The sequence below is a fragment of the Bos taurus genome, chromosome 29 (genome assembly GCF_002263795.3).
Source record: "Bos taurus isolate L1 Dominette 01449 registration number 42190680 breed Hereford chromosome 29, ARS-UCD2.0, whole genome shotgun sequence".
In the NCBI taxonomy this organism is placed as follows: domain Eukaryota; kingdom Metazoa; phylum Chordata; class Mammalia; order Artiodactyla; family Bovidae; genus Bos; species Bos taurus.
In genome coordinates, this window is record NC_037356.1 from 34492965 (window position 1) to 34514113 (window position 21149).

At 47.1% G+C, this 21149-nt stretch overlaps 1 protein-coding gene across 8 annotated transcripts in view; it reads left to right on the plus strand.

Moving 5' to 3' along the window:
* Positions 1-21149, plus strand: part of OPCML (opioid binding protein/cell adhesion molecule like) — a 1072821-nt gene that overhangs the window by 1038515 nt on the left and 13157 nt on the right. For 5 of the 8 annotated variants that reach the window (XM_024986978.2, XM_024986977.2, XM_024986979.2 and 2 more), the window contains one exon: positions 14394-19736. The exons of 2 other annotated variants lie outside the window; for them this stretch is intronic. In XM_024986978.2, the coding sequence (XP_024842746.1) occupies positions 14394-14494 (101 nt within the window). In that variant the 3' untranslated portion in view covers positions 14495-19736. 8 annotated transcript variants of the gene reach the window in all.

The window sequence follows — 21149 nt, forward strand, 5'->3', positions numbered from 1 at the left end:
GTGCACAGTTTAGGTAACAAACATGTAGAATATGATGGCTTTTGTTGTTTTTGTTTAGTCACTAAGTTGTATCCAACTCTTTGTGACCCCGTGGACTGTAGCCCTCCGGATTCCTCTGTCCATGGGATTTCCCGGGCAAGAATACTAGAGTGGGTTGCCATTTCCTTCTCCAGGGCATCTTCCCAACCCAGGGATTGAACCTGCATCTCCTGGGTTGCAGGTGGATTCTTTACCAGGGAAGCCCATGATGGCTTTTACACACATACATATGAAATATCATTATTCATTTCTGGAGAAGGGATCTCTCCAAAATGATAAACTTCTACTTGGTAGCTTTTAACAGGGATGTGTATTCTATTTGTACATGGCACTAGGGGAACCCAGCCCAGACACCAAACGGCTTATCAGATGATTGTCTTCCTGGGGAAGTCATCCTAATGTTGTTTAGCCACTAAGTCATGTCTGACTCCCTGTGACCCCATGGACTAAAGCAGGCCAGGCCTCCCTGTCCCTCAAGATAATCCCTCCAGCCCAAAGCAAAAAGGGCTAATGACTTAACTCTGAAAGCTTCATTTTAAGATATGAGTACTTGGGTCATGTTCATAATGATCATCCTCAGTTCAGTTCAGTTGCTCAGTCATGTCCGACTCTTTGCGACCCCATGAATCACAGTCATAATACCTACCATTTATCAAATATCAATTGGTTTCCACTCATCATGCTAGTTTTGTGTAAGAATAGGTTATTAGCCTGTTTTAAAGATGGATAAGAGGAGGACCCCAGAGGCTAAGTGACACTAAGGTATATGTAGCTAGTGAAGAAGTATTGATGAGACCCAGACCAGACCCCTCCTCAGTGCTAGAATGTTTACCAGAGGACGTGAAACAAGGGCACACAGACACACACACACACACACACACACACACTCACACTCACACTCCCAGGCTGAGGGGAAGCCTCCACACAGCCCTCCTTATCGAGGACCAATCTCAGCCACCGTGACTTGAATCGTCCAGACCAGGAGTCGGCTCTGACCTGCTCCTCTCCCAGCTCTGGATCTGCCATTTTCACGGCCAGTGGCTCTGCCCACACCTTGGTGTCTGTGATTGTCCATCCCTTGGTCTTGATAAAGCTGATGAGGTTGGCAAAGGATGAGGTTGGGGTGCTGCCCTGCCACTGACCCTGCCGTGACCCCGTGAGCTGGTGGGGTTGCCCGTGGGGGTGTGGCCGACAGGAGGAGCCCAGGACTGACCACTAGAGGCCCGGGTGCTTGTGCCCCTGTGAACTCAGGAGAGAGGTGTGTCCCAGCCGAGGACAGCAGCTCATGGAGATGAAAGATATACTCTCCTGCCAGGGCTGCTATAATGAAAGAGCGTAGGCTGGGACAGCAGAAATGGATTTTCTCACAGTTCTGGAGGCCAGAGGCCAAGGTTAGCCAGGAAGACCTGTATTGGCTGTACTGGATGGGGGTGCTCTTCCTGGAGATGCCAGCTTCATTCTCATATGTCCTTTCCTCTGAGCATGGTGGGATGGGGCATGGAGATGGCCAGAGATGAGGAAGAAGGGCTCCCTGGGGTGTCTTCTTATCATTTGAACACTAATCCTGTCTATTGGGGCCCCACCATTATAACCTCATGCGAAGTCACTTCAGTTCTGTCTGACTCTTTGAGACCCCATGAACTGCAGCCTGCCAGACTCGTGTGTCTTTGGGATTTCCTAAGAACTGGGTTGCCATGCCCGCCTCGAGGGGATCTTCCCAACCCAGGGATCAAACTCACATTTCTTACCTCTCCTCCATTGTCAGACAGATTCTTTACCACAAGTACCACCTGGGAAACCCATTATAACCTCACTTGACCTTAAACACTTCTTTAAAGGCTCTGTCTCCAAACACACATCAGGAGTTAGGGCTCCAACATGTGAGCTTGGGGACACAGTTCAGCTCATGGGAAAGACATAGCTTCATATCCCAGGGCAGCCAGCCACATGAAGCCCAGGTCAGCAGTTAGCCTGTTTGAACTCATTTTCCATTTCTATCTCCCATCTTCTATGTAATCTGAACACATTCTTTTAAAGGACCATTTGAGCATTTACACGCCATCTGCTCACACCCCCCAAACCCACACACAGACATGCCGCATCCCCAGGCGTGCATTGGTGTCTGCCCTCAAGGACTGTGAGCTGGGTTTGTGGGGACTCTTTGGGCCCTGAAGTGATGTGTGAATCCATCACAACACACACCCATAACAGGCCTTTCACACAAACATCTTTCATATAGTTTCTGCCTACACTTACAGAACACAGGAAAATGAGATGAAAGCAATCTCAAACGAAGGCAGAAGACACAGGCTAAGGAGGTAGTGGGCTGAGACAGGAAGTGCTTAGGAAAAAGGAGAGACAACCCAGGTAGGCGAGTGATGCTCAGAGATAAATAAGTGGCTGCCGTTGCTGTGGGATGTTTCTTCCTCACTCACCACCAGTTGCTGCCCCTCCAGAAACCACACAGACAGGACAGGTCACCAGCAGAGTGCCAGCTCAAAGCAGCATTTCAGATTGTCCACTTTGCTCAGCCCCGGGGCCACTGTCAGGACTAGAGGGACAGCAGAAGGTAAAGAACAGACCAACATGGGGATGGATGGGGAAACTGGGTACCAGACATGCCTCTGGCATACACCATGATGCCCTCTGTTCCATGGTGCCTGTAAAATGTAAGAACAGAACAAAACACACTCCAGTATTCCTTCTTGCTTTCTAAGTCTCTATTCTGAAAAAAAAAAAAAACAAAAGGAAAGCAGGGTCAGAAGTAGATCTCCAAAGCCTGACGTCCATAACCTTGGGGATGGCAGCAGCTGTTCTTATTATTGAAAGCAACTTGCTGGAAGTATCCGTAAGCTTTTTGGAGTGGATGAGCCCTCCAAAGGCCACCCGGCCCTGACATCCTAGAGCCTTGGCAGGACCGCATGAAGCCGGGGTGGGTGGGCTCGGTGTGCTGGGCACACCTCTGACCCTCAAGGAAGCCACTCACTTTCTCAGACTTGCCAGCCCATTCTGCCTCCGCTGGGTCTTGGGCAAGAACCTCCCCTCCCCCGTCCTTAGGGTGCAAGGAGGGAAGATCTGAACTTGATTACATCCGGCACTGCAGAGACCGTGAGGCACGCGATGGGCCACGTGAACGTCTGGATTGGAACTGGCGGGGGAGAGGGACAGGGAAGCAAACAAGCCGGAAAGGAGGGGATGGTGCAGAAAGGAGAGCAGATTCATCTGTGAAATTGCAGCGACACAAATGAGGAGCTCTGAGTTAAGTACCAGGACTAGGGACCACTCCTCAGAATCTTTTCCTTGCATAAGAGAATGGCAAAGTATTCCAGTGAAGGCAGCATCTGGGCTCAGGATTTCTTTCCCTCAGGCAAAGTCTCAGTCCCTCGGAGCAGCCTGGAAGACAGTCTACCTCCCCTGCCCCCAGAAGCCATGAGGACAGAATCTCTATTTTCTTTTGCTAATGGCATTCCTCCAGAATAAATATACATGTCAGGCTGGCTCTTCAGACCGGATTTTCTTCACCTAGAGGCAGCCGGACAGCTCTTCTCCTGCAGCCTGGCCGGCCTCACCTAGGGCAGCCCCTGGAAAGCTGGCCACAGCCTGCCCCCCACCCCCTCCTCCATAAAGGCTCCCAACAACCTCACCTTCCCCAGGTGGCTCCAGGTGCAACCTGAGGGCTGGGCACAGGGATCGAGGACCCAGCATCTCCTCTCCCTTCACCTCCAGTCCAGACAGTCAGACCTCAGCCTCATGGCCCATTTCCCCCCCGAACACCCGGACTCCCCTCGGCCCCAGACCTCCTGGCCCCAGCCCCCTGCTTCCATCTTCTATGATGCAGCCACGTGGCTCTCTTCCTCCCTCTCGGTCTCAGGCTGCATCTAGCCCCTCTGCCGTCTGCCCAGGGAAGGCATTACAGCAAGAGGGGCAGGGTCTTCTGTGTCCTCGGGCGTCTTTGAAGGGAACCCTGTCTTAGCCCCCAGACCTCGCCTCTGGTGCTTCAGAAATGAAGGCCCATGGGCCTGGTCCCAGAGCCATTGAATGAAAGTCTCCAAGGACAGCCCTGAAGATATGCTCCGTGCGCAGGTCTCCCTGGGAGGCCAGGGCCCCCAGGAGCCGGCCAGTCTCTGGGCAGCTGTCTGGGAGCCTCCCATCTATGTCCCTAACACTCTCCTCAGTTCTGAATCACAGGCCGCTCTGCCGCCTGAATGTTCTGTCAGGGCTAGCTCCATCTTTCTCTCCTTGGCACCTCCTCCCCCGCCTCAAATGTACACCTTATCTTCACACCCACCCCTCACTACAATCTCTGTGGTCATCCTGACCTTTCTGTCCCCCCACTCCCTACGCCTGTCAGCCCACAGGTCCAAGAAAGCAGACCCCAGCACCACTCCTCCCACTACCTCTGCCCACCCCCTTCACTCACCCCGGAGCAGGTGCCATGTCTAGTCATGAGCTTCTTTTACGATGTGTGGGTCCCTTGTCCTTGGTAATCTCATCAATCTGCCACTTCGGGGCCCAGTGACCCTTCCCAAACTCAGAGTCAACCTATTCACCCCCTGCTGAAACCTGCCTCCCAGAAAAGCCTGACATCAGCCTTGCTCTGGGATCAACCTCCATCGTGTCGCCAAGTTCCCTGCGGCCTTCTCCACACCCACCACTCTAGACAACCCCCTCTGTTGCCTGGGACCCTGGATCCCAGCACATTCCAGCTTCTGTCCATCAGCAAATGCTTGCTTAGAGCCTAGTATGCGGGAATTAGAGTCAGATTGAGATATGGAGATATGGAGATATGGAGAGGAACACACTTCCCAACCTTGTACAAGAAAGTAAACAGGCATTTACAGTAGAACATAGAACATAAGTGCTACATCAGAAGAATGAAGAAGCTACTGGCTAGTAGGTGTTGGCCAGACGTGGCTTTAGACAGCTCAGAACCCTCTGAAGAAGCTATGCCTGGAGCTCAGAGGATCTGAGCCATGTGATGAATTCCTTCCTGCCTCAGATAGAAAGCCCACCATGGAAGGACGCCTTAGCATCAGGTTCTGCACCCAAGTGTGTCTGGCCTCAATCCCGTGCTTCTTTCTAACCCGTCGTACCCAGTCTCTTCCAGTGTGTTGTAGGGTCACAGAGGGAAGCATTTGTCTCTTCTCTGCCTAAGTTGCACTTACCTTGGAAGCTTCTCCTTAATGGTACCCCATCTACCAAGCATTTCTGAGTCCCACTGAAGAATCGTACACCCATTGTTTAGATTTTCTTGATAGTTTACCTTTAGGCTTGTATTTGTTGCTACACGGAAGGATATAGCCCTGAACCTTGTAATAGTTATTGTCCAGTAATTTATTAATCCTGAGTGGATTAATAAATATATCTTCCAGTCAACAGGGAATCCATAACAGCCTCCATAAAGGGTGAAAGTGTTCACTAACCAAAGGGAAGACAAATACTCTAACAGTCTCATAGTTTCCCCCCACCGCCCCACAAGGAGGCCAAATCAACACCTTGCTCTCACACTATCCCTTGCATTCCAGCCCCACCATATGTCCCAGTTCTCATTTGAAACTTAGGGTCCCCTCCAACCGGGTCTTCCTTGTAAGGGAGGCAACGTAAGGGAATGCAAGGCAGTAAAAGGGAGACATCCTGATAGACTGTTGAAGAAGGTGCTCATCAAGTGGTTTCTTCTTGCAGAGACGTCCATGCTTGTCCATTTCCTGCTGATAACATGTATGATTTTTATTTTCCAAATCCACTATTTAAATCCAGGTGGGAGGGAATGAGTCAGAGAGAAACGCCAATGCTTCTGGCTGGTGGCAGCAGCAGCATCATTTGTATTTTCCCCAACCTGCAAAATGTCAACATTATTAGGGAAAAAATATGCAGACATTTCACATTTCATTCCTGATGAGACTCCTTGTCACTCCCTCGCACCCTGCTCCCCTCTGTCTGAATCACTGACATCTGGCCGTCAGCCAGAGCATTTAGGCTTTAACACAGAGTGCTGGGCTGTGCTGATGTCAGCACACGCTGGAGCTTCTGGTTCGGCACAGACCAGAGCCTTGCCTCTTTCAGGGCTGTGATGAGCTGATGGGTCTGATTTAACTTCTGCTATGAACTTCCTAGGCCTTGGGCTTTGTGGGATGGCTGCCATTTTCACCTCTTTATCCCCACGCCTTCCTAGAGCGTGAAGCCTGGTTCATCTTCTTTGCAGAACAATACCAGGCCCTGTTTCTGCTGTAATTAAAGACAATGGAGGAACAGCTCCCTTTGATAGCAAGTGATGCACCTTCATCAGCCAGCCCTGCTGAAAAGAGGTTTACGTTTCCCCAACAAGAGTAACACATGCATCGTCTAATTAGATTTCCTCGCTCCTCTTTTAATCACCAAGAACATCATTATCCTTTTGGTTCCTCATTAGGAAGGTCACATAGTTCACACTCATACTTATAAAACTCATCTAAATTTCAGAACAAAAGTGTATCTTCTTAGATTTCAGATGCTTCCTTGATCTCACTGTGCTATTACCATGTTCAACTTTCCTGTGGTTTTTTTTTTTCCTCTTATTGTGATGACCATACTGCTGCTGCTGCTGCTGCTAAGTCGCTTCAGTTGTGTCCGACTCTTTGCAACCCCATGAACTGCAGCCTACCAGGCTCGTCCGTCCATGGGATTTTCCAGGCAAGAGTACTAGAGTGGGGTGCCATTGCCTTCTCCGGATGACCATACTACCACCTGCTATTTTAGTAGGATTACAGCCACACCTTGCTATCGAATTTCTTGCTGAAGAACTGTGCCCAGTTTTCATTGCAATCACAGGAAGAAAAAGGGGGCCGTTTCAGTACCTTTCTCAGTTGTAATGGACCCTCCAGTTTTTCTCTTAATTTATATGAAAGTATGACAACGCATTTACAGGAGACCTGGAGAATACAGAACAAAGTACACATAGTTCCACTATATATTACGGTTTTTTAAGTAAATAAGGCTGTTAGTTGGAGTTTCAATATCAAACTCTTGAAAATTCATTAATGAATATACACAGAAGTAGAAGGATATAGTAGACCTGAAAAGCACTGTGAAACAATTCAACATAATTAAGATTTATATAATTTTCACATAACAGTAGGATACAAATTCTATTCAAGTTCCCATAGACTATAAACCAGGAGACACTGGAACATATCCAGGGACATCAAACAAGGTGTAAAAATTTCATGGTCTAAAGGTATTGAAATCATACAGAGTCTGTTCTCTTATCTCTGTGGAATTATGCTAGAAATCAATATCAAAAGACATTTGAAAATAACTCACGTATTTTCAAGAGAAATGTGGCATTTACCAAGAGAGATCTTTGACTTAGCCATTGAAAGCCTCAATAAAGTTAGGAGACTGAAAAAACAAAGCGGATGATTGCATAGAAGAAAGCATTTAAATGAGAAATTAATATCGAAATAAGAAATTAATATCAAAGCTACTTTTAAAAAATGTATCTGGGCTCTTCAATTTTTAAACTTCAAAACCTTTTGCAGGGCAGGATCTCATCCATATGCTTATGTAGTTTGCTGGGAGCTTTGTGCTGAGTTTGGTTACTTTGATTTTCAACCCCTGTTCCTCCAGAGTGTGATCAGCCTGCCCTTGAGGTCAGGCACTCTTGTTTTCCAGAGAACTGGGTTTGCAGGTTAATTCTATGCTAAGTCCTCGACCAAATTTGCTTTTTAAAAATCTATAAGGTATAGTATATTTAATTCAACAAAGTAAGTAGCCTCTGCAAGTGAACTTTATTTTATTCATTTGTTTGTTTGCCTCTTTCTTTATTTACTTGTCTTACCACTGCTGGGCCTCACACATGGCCATAAAAACCTTACCTCCAGTGCAGACAACACGGACAGAATGATTGACCTTTCTGATGTTTATCATTTCTGGAATTTATCTCTTGATCATTCTGTCTTTTTCTCTCTTCTGTATACCAAGGATTAGCTCATTTTTGTCTGCATATGTCCCCGAGGTATTTAGTTGTCATTGTTATGTCATTCATGGTTGATTTTGTGGCTTTGTGTCTTTGTGTGAGCGTTTATGGAGAAGGCAATGGCACCCCACTCCAGTACTCTTGCCTGGAAAATCCCGTGGATGGAGGACCCAGTAGGCTGCAGTCCATGGGGTCGCTAAGAGTTGGACACGACTGAGCGACTTCACTTTCACTTTTCACTTTCATGCATTGGAGAAGGAAATGGCAACCCACTCCAGTCTTCTTGCCTGGAGAATCCCAGGGACGGGGGAGCCTGCTGGGCTGCCGTCTATGGGGTCGCACAGAGTCGGACACGACTGAAGCAACTTAGCAGCAGCAGCAGCAGTAAGCGTTTATTTTCAAAGGTGCTCAACAGCAGGAATGAAGGAAGCAATCAATACATTTTTAGCTATGAGGAGGGTGAAATGAGGGGAAAGGACATAGTAATGTGTTCTCACTTTTAGTTTATCCCTGAAAAAATATGTAATTAAGTCTGATGTTTATAAGAGTCATTCTGTTGGACTGAGTCATTGTTAAGGGTTAATAAGGATTTCTTGAATGTGGGGATTTCCCAGATAGAGCTGGGCTTCTAATTATACCTCCTCAGAGTAAGTGGCCTTCCCTGAGAAGCCTTAACCTGTGGTTGGAGCCACCTCTGGTCTTGTGAGGAAAGACCAGTCACGTGCTTGCTAAGCCAGAGTCACGTATGCTTGGCAATTAACTTTGAGAATCCAGTGTACACAGGGCATCTTTATTTAAAGCATGAGCCCCACCAAAGATGCTACTTTAGAAACTAGCTACTATGGCCCTAGTTCTGATTAACCCAGTAGTTATTCATCCTTTACGTAGTCTGAGGGATTTTATATGTCATTTGAACTCATCCTCAGAGCATCCTTGTGCAGATGAAAAAATCACCTCCCCACAGAGTTTATACATGAAAATCACTGCTTCAGAGATGTTAACCATCTCGTCCAAGTCATTGTGCTACTTCCTGCTAGACAGCGTGCACATGGGAGCTCAATTTGGTGCTCTGCGGTGACCTGAAGGGGTGGAAGGGGGTGTGGGTGGAAGGTCCAGGAGGGAGGGGATATACGATTACTTATAGCTGGTTTATTTCGTTGTATAGCAGAAATTAACACAACATTGCAGAGCAATTATATTCCATTTTTTAAAATTTAAAAACAAAAGTTATCCTGCTAATAAATAGCAGAACAAGAATTCAATTTCAGTTCTCCCTGACTCCTAAATTTAGTCCTCTTAGACTATCCAAAGGGCAAGGCGTTCCTGAGATGAAAGGGAGATTGGGCTGCTTTGTTTCAAAGGGCGTTCTTCTCAGAATCTGTGAGGGATTAAAACATGTTTGTTTATTGATTTAGGTGAAGGCAGAGGAGTTGTAGATCCAAATGGAGACTAGGGAGTCTTCCCTGTCAGATCCACTGCAGGGGGCATGAGTTCAATCCCTGGTCACGAACTAAAATCCCACATCTCACACACACACACACACACACACACACAAACCACGCATTAACAACAACCAAAAACTAGAGGGGGCTATGCTGTGTGGAGAAGGAAATGGCAACCCACTCCAGTGTTCTTGCCTGGAGAATCCCAGGGACAGGGGAGCCTGGTGGGCTTCCGTCTACGGGGTCGCACAGAGTCGGACATGACTGAAGTGACTTAGCAGCAGCCGCAGCAGCAGGCTATGTGCAGGCAGAGGCTGAGCCTCTCCTTCTCTTTGGAAGCTGGCACATGGCAGCAATAGCACCCAGTTCTTGGGTGGATGGCGTGGCTTCTGAGGCCAGCGTGGGGTCTGTTTCTCCTCAGACTTGCCGCAGCACGTGGCTTTGGCCCTCGCTCATCGCCCTGCTCAGCGCCCCGCACCTCCTAGGTCCTCCCAGCCAGTACCTCTGTCACCCGTCTCACGTCTTCACTCTCACCTCCCAAAACCCAGCTCAGCATCAATGCATTTGGAAAAGATCTACTAAATAAGCTAACCTTAGCCTCAACTAGGGGCTTCCCCGGTGGCTAAGTGATAAAGAACCCGCCTGCAATGCAGGAGCTTCAGGAGACACAGGTTCAATGCCTGGGTTGGGAAGATCCCCTGAAGGAGGAAATGGCAACCCATTCCAGGATTCTTGCCTGGAGAATCCCAAGGACAGAGGACCCTGGTGGGCTACAGTTCCTGGGGTCACAGACTCAGACACGATTAAAACAACTTAGCACGCACGGCCACAACTCGGCAGTGGAAGGGAGGGGGTGTGGACCCACGAGAGCAGTCCTTCCCATGGCCACGTGTCTGCTTCCTACCAGATGGCATCCTGACCCCTCCATTTCTTTATCTGAAAACTGCATTATGAGCCCTGTTTTCAAGAAGAAACTGAAAGCACTCTGAGATCACAGAGCTGGCACGCCCCAGAGTCAGGATTTAAACCCAAGTCGGTCTGAAGCCAAGTCCCAGCCATTAGTCGCACTTTTCTAGGGACCAGTGACTTTGACCCCAAAAGGTTTAGGGCTGCAGGGACAAAGCAGTGAGGCCAAGGTAGGGCAGAGGCATAAAAGTAATCAAGGGGGGCATGCCAATTTGCTGAACAGCACCCATCCACCACTGCTTCTGTATTAAAGCACAAAGAAGCACTTACATAATCAGGTCAGTGACCTTCAGATACAGAAAACCTGCAGGAGAGAGGGTGGGACAAATTGAGACTAGCATTGAAACGTATACAGTATCTTATGTAAAACAGATTTCTAATGGGAAGTTGCTGTTAAGCACTGGAGCCCAGCCCAGTGCTCTGTGATGACCTAGAGGGGCGGGATGGTGGGTAAAGGGAGGCTCAAGAGGTAGGGGATATATGTTTACTTATGGCTGATTCACGTTTTTGTACAGCAGAAACCAACACAGTATTATAAAGTAATTATCCTCCAATTTAAAAAAAAAAAAAACCTATGGGAGATACCCAACCCAGATTCTCCCCACTCCCTCATTTCTGATAGAATCGGGGTTACTTTGAAGTTTCACTAATGAATCCATTCGCTGCTAAAGGCCTCTGTCTTACATTCCGCCAACCTACAATGTGGTACATGCACATGAGCTCCTCTGTCAGCTTTGAACAAAGCCCAGAAGGTTTCCTGTGGCCCCTCACTGCACTGGCATTTGTCCCAACTGCCAAATCTCAAATGTGTCCAGGACCCATAGGAAGAAAGCAAGGCTAGTTTAATCTCTAACCTAGTAGGTTTGGTGAACTGCTTGGCCAGAGCAGCTTGGCCCTTTCTCATACACTGATGGGCCATAGACACTTCTAAATTGCCATGTTGTCTGATGCTTTAGTGCAGGGCTTATCACACTCACTAAAGAATAAAACTTCCTGCAGCAGCTTAGGGAATGAGGCCAAAATAGGGAAACGTTAGTCTAGGAACATTTGGTGCCCTTTTACTCTCTCAGGAGATGGCATGCTGGCATGCAGAAAGCTGCATGGTGGTGGTCTTGTACCTACTGTAAAAGGCCTTCTGGCTGCCCCCCGACCCAGCCGTCCCTTCTGGGACCAGATATAGAGTGTCCAGCCATTCTGTAACTCCAGACGCTAAGGGAGAAGAGATCAGAGATTACTCTTCCCAGTCTTCTCTCACTCTGCTGGTGGAAGGACCGTGGCCACAGAGGGACTGTCCCTTAGGGAGGAATCTCTCTCATAGGTTTTCTGTATGCTAAAACCACTCACCTGGTTATGCAAATACTTTTCTATGCTTTAAGACAGAAGAAGTTGTGGGTTGCAGCTGTTTAGTGAATTGGTGTGGTCTCATGATTACTTCTGGAGGAAGGCATGGCAACCCATCCCGGTGTTCTTGCCTGGAGAATCCCATGGACAGACGGAGCCTGGCAGGCTTCAGCCCATAGAGTTTCAAAGAATGGGACACGACTGAAGCGACTTAGCACACACGCACGCATGACTACTTCCCAGTTTCTGGAAAAATTGAGTCGATTCAGAGGCCATTAAGGCGTGATGCCACAGTCTCTGAAAACCATGCACAAAGGACAATTTCCCACAGAGAACAGGTGGAGCTGTGGTCACCAAGGGCACCAGCCCCGTAGACAGAGTGACTCAGTTCCAATCCAGCTCTGGTGTATTGTCTTGTGTGGCCGTTGGCAGGGCGCTTAACTACGCAGCTCATCGGCTCCCCATCCAAAACGTGGGCATGCCATAGGGTTTCCTGAAGATAAAATGGGTTAATGGAGGTTCGGCATTTAGAGTCACAACTTGGCACACAGAGAGCACCGTATATTATTAGTATGCCTTATGGCCGTTCCCCCAAGCAGGCTGAGCAGGCTCGATGCCTGCTGGGGTTCTACTCCTTGGAGAACTCGGCTGGCGTGAACAGTGGCTGCACCCTTGCCTGCCTGATCAGCATGAACACCTTACTGCCATTGCCACCTGATATCCTGATGACCCTTTCTTCTTTCCCACACTTTAATGCACTGGCTTCATTAATACATCTCCTCTCCTGTTTATTTTATCTACATCCAACCTTACGTTGGTAGTGTGATGTTCCCCCAAAATGCTAAGCCTGCTGGTAGAACTTGGAATAAAGTGATTCCTATAGTAAAGACCCCTGTCTATCTAGCATGGAGCCCATTCAACTCTTTCTTAAGTTGACATCAGTGTAATAAATTAGCGAAACACATGCACACATATATATAAAAAACTAGTTAATACACATCATATATAGACTTTATATTTTAAATATTCTTTAAAGAATCATATGGTTCTGCATCATCCATTTCCTTTTAAACTCACTTGAAAATTTCAATCGCTCATATTTTGCAGAAGACAATATAGAGAATTACTTGGGCTTCAAACTGGGCCTTTTCCAACTCAGTGCATTCTCTAGGCCAGTACAATCCCTTAGGGTATATACCTCAACTAATGGGGACCACAGAGTCAGGCCATGATATAAACATTCATGAAGCCATTATGGGGACCGCAGCAATGGGCTAAGGCCTGGACTCTGTCCTGTTCTGTGAATACTCTATAACCAAAATACATAAAACTGTGAGCAGGACTCTCAAGCTCTCAAGTAAATATGAATTCTTAGTAAGTAAGAGAATTGTGTTATGCATTGGAGAAATAGAAGGTATCCTGCTGAGAACCCTGGGGTGGGAACAGGTAGATGCTGGTCGCTGAAGCGAGAGACACATATGTCCCCTGGCTAAAGGTCACCACCAACTGTCGGCCCAACGAGGCCTGGGTCCAAGCCATGGCGCTGACCAGGAAGCTGTGGGACCTGGGTGCTGTCAGAGGAGACCCGACTCCACCAACCCTTTTGTCGGGAGTGAAGTTCGTTTCCAAGGAGCCACATTACCACCAAAGGTGGCCGTGATGCCCTGCCTGTCTTCCCACTGCTCCTGCCCTTTGTCACTGGCCCTGCAGGTTGCCTCTTGAGGACTTTTAAACCTTTGACTAAGATGTAGCTTCGCTTACCCTGGAATCTCTCTGTTCGCTGGCCACTGCTCTTGCTTATGACCCTAGATTCTTATGCTGCCCAGCAAAGGTGATGGACGGGTATGAAGGCAGGGCAGGACACTTATCCTTCCGCCCTGGGTCCTCAGGATGGGCGAGGACAACCCCAGTGCACTCAGTCTGTCTTCTGGAGGAGGATGTAGATAAAGGGAAAGGAACAGCATTTGTCAGTCCGTGCTCTCATCTCATGTGGAATATGAGGGATTCAGGGGAACTGTGACAAAGGGCCAGAGAGAGGGAAGAGGAAAGAAGGACGCTCGAGGGAGGTGGCTGCTAGGTCTGAGAAGGCGGGGTCCTCTCGGTACCCCCTGGTGATGTAGGGTTGACTGCTGGCTTAAACGCCACCATAGTCTTTAAAATGATGGGGTGTAGTTATTCATCTTCCCCAGCTGCTCCACAACATCCCAGTCACGCCAGACGAAAAGTCGGCCACAGCAACACCTAGACTCCTGGGTCTCACGAAAGCCTCCCTCCCTCTCCCTCCTCCCGCCTCTCCCCTCCATCCTGACTCTCCTCTCCCCGTTCCTCTGCTTCCCCTCCCACCCCTGTCTGTCCTGCACACCACCTCCAAGGGCCTGCCCTGGCCTGTCAGCAGGCAGGTCTAACCCTGCCTTCCCTCCACCTCCTTGTGGGTGCTTTAACCCTGGTGTTTGAGAGCAGGCTGCAGGGTCCAGGCGACCCAGGGAGGAGCCCCTTTGAGTCTCTCTGTTTATGGGCACGTGGAAGGGTCAGGGGCCGGGTGGAGGCTGTTCACAGAGAAGCATGTCTGTGCAGTGCTTGGAGGGGCTGAGGAAGCTGCCCTCTGGGTGTGTGCTAATGCTAACAAGCCTGTCTCTCTTTCCCCTACACAGGGCCTGGAGCCGTCATTGATGGTGTAAACTCGGCCTCTAGAGCGCTCGCTTGCCTCTGGCTATCAGGGACCCTCTTTGCCCACTTCTTCATCAAGTTTTGATAAGAAACCATAGGTCTTCTGAGCAACGCCTGCTTCTCCATATCACAGACTTTACCTGCACTGCGGAGGGCCAGTTTGGGCTTCTTTCTGTTTCTGTTCTTCTTCTCAGTATTTTTTTTTTTTTGGACTCTTTTCTTTGTTGATTTGATTTTTCTTTCTAGTTTGAACGAGTGGGGTTTGGGGGAGGGGTGGGCAGGGTTCTACCACATGTAGGATAATCACTCATATGTGATGTGTCCAAAACTGGAACCCATTCTCCACCCTTCCCTTCCCTTCCCGCTGCTCCCCCTGGCATTGTCACCACCAACCAACCTCCCTCCCACACCAAACCATAAGTTCCATTTGGGCAAAAAACGTGCCTCGTGATAAACACCCTGAAGACACAACTTGACTTATAATGTAGTGCACAGCAAGAATTATATCCAAGTGTCCTATTACTGTGTCTTTTAAGCTGTGGACCATTTTCCTGACTATAATGTACAGATCCCTCTCTCCATGTTTATTATGATCTAATTACATGAGGGTTCACATCCTTTCTTTCGGGAAGTTCTCTCTCTCTTCCTATGTCTCTCTCTGACTCTCTGTCTCTGTCTCTCTCTCTCTCTCTACAAATATATGAAACATTGCCATCCTTCCTAGTCATTCTGCCCTATTTGCTTTCTCTACCAGCTATAAGGATTCGAAGTTTGGGGGTAGGCATACAACCCAAACCTGAACATTGAGGAGTCATGTAACCGAAAATGGGGGGAAGAATCTTGAGGAGAGTATTTCTCTCTGAAAAAAATACTATCCAGTTCTTAAAAAATGATCCATAGATGGCTGATTATTTAGGTTTTTTACACCGTTACCCATCTACTCAACCATCTGATTGATCACTCCATCCAGTTATCTCCCCACCCATTTTCCTCTCTGGCAATCTACTTCCTTTATATATCAATCTATCCATGTAATTATCCAACACATCTTTCTATTTCGTTCCCCACTACTCACTGTCACTCCATCACTGTATTCACCTCTAGTCATAGTATGTCTGTTCCCCTGGATTCATGTCTCCTCTACCTTCTGCAGACATTGGCATCTTCAGAATTAACCATCAGCTTCTCATGTGAAAGCCAATGATCTCATGGGCTGACAACATAGAAAAGCAGTATGTCACGGGCTGTCTGGAATGTGCCCGTCCATCTACCCCAAGTAGGTGCTGGTAACAGATGGACCGAAGTAGCAAGTGAAGGATCAGTCATTCACTCTTCCCAGAAGAGACTGTGTTTCCAGAAACAGCTTCTTGGGAAGCAGATCGGCCTTGGCAAAACCTTGATGAGCATCGTGTTTTATCTTTCTCACTTAAAGGACCAAGGTGCCAATCTTCATGCTTCTCTCAGGCTTTCAAGAAAGTGCATGTCAGGAATCTATGAGACTGTCCTTAACAGAAAGAAAAACACACTTCCGTGTCTTCGATGTGAAGACAGCCTTCCATCTGAGTGGGGTGACTTCTGCTGTTGTCCCCTTTCTGCTCCAGTTTTGGTTTCATCTGTTTGAAAACTATCCAGTAAAGAGCCGATAGAAGCCAATTACACGGCGGGTGTGTTGACAACTCTGGTATTTGTTTCTGGAAGCTCTTCTGAGCTGAGGGCACTTGAGCAAACTGACTTAATTTCCAAGCTCTTGATTAACACAACACTGCAAACAGACGAAGAGAGTAACATGCATCTTCCTTGGATACCGGCTGCTTCTCCAGGAATTTTGGGGGATAATGCCCTCAGCTCTCCATGTTCAGAGCAGATCTTTCCAGAACACAAAAAAGAGCGGACTCTATCCTTCTGCTTTATCTCCTGGGACAAGAAGGACTCAGCCAGAGAGAGTGACTGGGATGCAGAAGAATGGCATCAGAAACCTGCAGGGCTGTGCCCTTGACCTGCGCTGCAGGAAATGACCTGCTGAGAATGAGGAGAGCCAGCAATGACTGGATCAAAGACCCGGGCCCAACGGAACACACTTTAGCTCCACGATCTAAAGCATGAGAAATATCAGCTCCAGAGTTCCCTTCCCACCACGCTTCATGGGTCTTCTTCCTCTGAAATGTGGCCTCTTTGTTTTTCTCTGTTGTGACACATGAACGTGATGAACACGGTGGAGAAACACACGCATGTGTGCACGTGCGTGCGTGGGTTGTCTTGGCATATGAAAAGCTCGGCACTTTCATAGAGTTAGAGCTGGTGTGAGTGAAATTAATATTACACTTGCCAGCTGTAAACAGACATCTGCATTTCCCAGGGAGCTGCCAGGAGCCAGATTTGCAGAACATGAATGATGTGCCAAAAGCAGTATGTGGATTGCAAGTTCCAGGGACAATCGTGAGCAGGCACAGAGTCAGAATTAAAGGTCGGACATCAGTGTTTCAGACCTGTCACCATGCTGAGCACCTGCGGCCAGGCTGGTGTCAGACACTGAATGAGCGTGTAACGTGTCACATCGAGTGTTCTGCTGATAACACGCTTGCTCCTTAGGAGTAGAAGTGTGGACGCTGTGGGGACCAGATGGTCTTGGAGAACAGGGTGCTTGAAATGGACGAGCTGGGCATGTTCTTTCCTCCGAGACTTGATCAAAAGGAAGGCATCCATCCTTCTTCAGCCAGGAGAATCCCTGAACCTTCCAAACGCAAAGAGCCTGGGTTCAGAGCCGGTACAGAACTCTGTGCTGCCTCTTACAGCAGATACCAGGAAGCATGTCTGGGAGGTACAGACTCCAGCCCTGTTCCAGAGGGAAAGGGTGCTAGTGTCACTCCCCACCTGTCTGGGATAAAGACAATGAAATAAGCAAGACCCAAGGAAACGGGGCAGGGGGACAGAAAACCCTTCTGCACAACAGACACAGTCTGGATTCTGTGTTGTCTGGGTTCCTTTGGTGGGAATGGCTCCACAGGATGGGAGCTGTTACCCACCTCCTCGGAGCATATGGAGTAGCAAATGCCCTAAAGACAACGTCCATGTCCTCTTTACATATGGAGGACAGATGGATCAGGCCTGCTGGAGAGAGATTTTTTTTCAAGGTGCCAATGGTGGGGTAGGGCTTGGGGTAGAGGAGGAAAAAAATAACTATCGAGTCTCTGAGAACCTGCAGCTTTTCACGGGTTCTGCACGTGACAAGGAAACCCATAAGGCTTATCAAGAAATCAGGTGAGAGGAACTCGACAATGTATAATAGGTACTCTAAACCCTGCCTCTCTCCAAACTATGTATTTCCACCAAAGGGAAGCCAGTGCAGTGCTAGCGTTGAGGTCCTGGCCAAGTTGTTTTTTTCAGTAGTTTCGTGTCAAGTGCCTGATACAGTCTTTTGCAAGTTGAAGCAAGTGCGTTTAGTTTTTTTGTTTGTTTGTTTCATCTGCGGGAAGGAGGCCATCCAGGCAAGTGGTGGTTAAAACATGCTCCTGTTTTATGCAGAGAAATTATGCTTAGTTGTGTTCAACTGAACAGAAGGAAAGGTGAGGTTTTTGCATCAGAAAGAGGACCAGAGCTCTTTCCTCTGAAACCCATGCCTCAAGGTAGAAATGCATTTCATAGGTTGGATTGTTCGTTCTCAAAACCTGGGTGGGAGGTACACTGTGGAACTTGGGGAAAGTCCAGAGCGAGGTTGAGTTCAAGGATCTGTTCCTGAATCAATCCAGCAACTTGCTGTCTACGTGGAGGGGTCATCAAGCTCTAATTCTGCTGGGAAAATGCTCAGGAGAAGAGTAGAGAACCTTGAGGTGGGCAGTCCATCTCCAGGCGAGTTCGTCAACCGCATAGCATCAGGAGTGGCTGGAGACTGCTGTGTACCTCCAGTGCCAAGGGAAGGTTTCTCCTCCCTGGTAGGGTATGGATGTCATCAGCAGGATGGAGGAGTGGGGTGAGGGATGGGGCCATGTCACCTTTCCCAATTTGACCCTGAGTCCTCACCAGAGAAAAACTGGCTTTGCGATACCTGGAACCAGCCCTCCTTCCCCCCACCAAAAAACCCCAAATAATTGAAAAAAAATTTTTTAATCTCGTTGGAATTAGAGGAAGTAGGGGAAGTGATGTAGAATGTTTCCCATTGGCAATATTCATTTTTTTCTCTTTTTCTCCAAAAATGAGGATCATTCACATTCATTTTGCATGAGCCCTATTCCTAGAAATTTACACCCGATTGCCTGACCTCCTACTCGCCCAAGCTTCCCTGTCTTTTTATTTTAAGACGAGTAAGTTGGAGCAATTTCAGGAAAACTTCACAGGTGTGTAGCTATGAAGGCAACGTTCTCAGAAAGACACCATGTGATGAGAACTCCTAATGATCACTAACACCCAACAAATAAAAATGCTGGTCTCATTTCCCTCATTTCTTGAGAGAAGAGAAGTAAATGAAAGAAGGAAGAGATAGATATGCAATTAAAAGACGCGGCGAGAAGATAGAGCTGAACCAAGCAATTTAGCCTTCAGGTGCAGAACACCGGCGGTCCACAGAGCTGTGGAGTGGACTCAATTAGACACAGTTGTCTTCAGCCTGCAAGTAGCCAGTGAAGTCTAATTTCCCGTGTTTTAAAAGACATTCCATTTTGTTTCTTTCCACGGTGTCCTTTTAAAGCACAGGGTTGTTTTTGTTGTTCCATGATGCTGAGTGCGGAAAGAAAGATGATGAACCCTCTACTCTTTTTTGGGGGGGGCCACATTCTACACTATTGGCCACTTTAAAATGATATCAATCATAGCAATGATAAGTAATCCTAGCTGCCTTTGTGTTAGTTAAAGGGAGCATTTTTAATCATTCAGAATCTTTTGTGACATGTAAAGTGCAATTGTGAGGAACGTGTGGGTGTATGAAAATGTATCTGTCAAGTTCAGAGTCCTCTAGATTAAAAAAACTTATGAATTATCAATGGTGCCGTCCTAGCTGTGTCAGACAATGGGTGTGCCCATTCTCACAATTATCCTGAAAACAGATCTGTGTTCAAATGCTTTAAAATTTTATCACATGATACAAGAATATAACTTTGTCAGCCTTCTAGAGGTTGTTTTTTTTTTTTTTTCCCCCTCCCCTTCTATTTTCTTTCTTAATTTTTTCCTTCAAAAATCAATGAAGACTTGATTTCTGTCAATAATTGTATTAAGGGTGAAAATACTACCTGAATTTTGTGCATGTTACATTGTAGTTGTAACCTTTTCTAATTCAGGATGAACACGAGATGGTTGTGATTGTGCAGTGTATCAATAAAGTTCAAAGTAATTTGTAACTTTTGGGGGGCTGTTTATTAGGACACCGCATTGAGTATCTAGGAATGGGGAAAATCTAAGCAGGATATGCTTTTCCCGTGTTTGTGTGTGTGTGTGTGTGTGTGTGTGTGTGTGTATGTGTTAGGCTTTGGGAAGGAGATGCAATCAGAAAACTGAGTGCCCTCTCTCTCTCTCTCTCCCTCTCTTTCATGCATATATACACCCACATGCACACAGAATATGATGATAAGCAATTTCATGTTACAATTGCGTATCTTATGTCTATGCCATTTACAAATCATACAAAATGCAAACAATATAAAATGCAGCTGCAGCATCAAAGTCTAATTTATTGGCTTAGGCTACAATGAAATCGGAAGAGAAGTTTCAGAAAATGAATGACCAGGTATCATTCAGTTTGAGTACTCCTTAACAGTTCCTGCAAGAGTAAGTATGAGGAAATATGGTGAGTGTGATGTGCACTTACTCTTTTTTAAAATTAATTTTTATTGGAGTATAGTTGCTTTACAATGTTGTATTAGCTTCTGCTGTACAGCAAAGAGAATCAGCTATATGTATACATATATATATATACTCTTTTTTGGATTTCCTTCAAAACACATTTATTCTTAAAAGTACCTTGGAGGTACTGTTGGTTTACTGTAGCATCCACAGGGTAATGGATGAGGAAGAGACCTGGAGAGCAAGTCCGTTCCTCCAACTGTCTTTTCTAAAACATCTTTCTCTTTCAATAAATCTCCCCCTATCTTGTCATATATCCATCAGCTCTTCCAAAGGAATGGGTATTAGCCTCTTTCTTGCAACTTAGCTTCCCACCTGCCATTTCTGTATCAACAAACCCTTCCAAGCTCTGCTGTTGACCAAATGTGTGATCTTGGACTTGATATTTTGCTGTATACGTCTTGCTTTATATGTCTTTATTTCCCAGCTGCACCATCAGTAAATTTACCCCCCCTCAGTGTGTTCTATCAAAGTTGCCTGCAAAAGTTTTGTGTCTCTTTCAACCGTTGGATTCCTCAAGACTGACCCCTAATAAAGTGCAGGTCAGTGGCCAATAAGGATGTGATCATGCAGCAGGAAGTGGCGGAAGATTCTTCTTTTGATTTTACAGAATCTCTGCCAAGCCTGGTCAAGTCTGGAAGCTGGAATGATGAGGCTTGTTTCTCATGGCTTCCTGGACAGACAAGGGCTAATCCCTGGCTTTCAAGACTCTTTGTTCCCCACAGGGGATGGAACACAGATAACTTGATGGACTAGATCATGTTCTTTGTAAATTAAACCACCAAGGACATGGTGGGCACCAAGTGATGGAGAGTTTCCAATTTTCTCAGACTCATTGTAAAATCATGACTTGTCGAAGAAACAGATTTCCAGTTCTGACGTCTTAATGCCTTGAGTGCTCCCGCTCACCC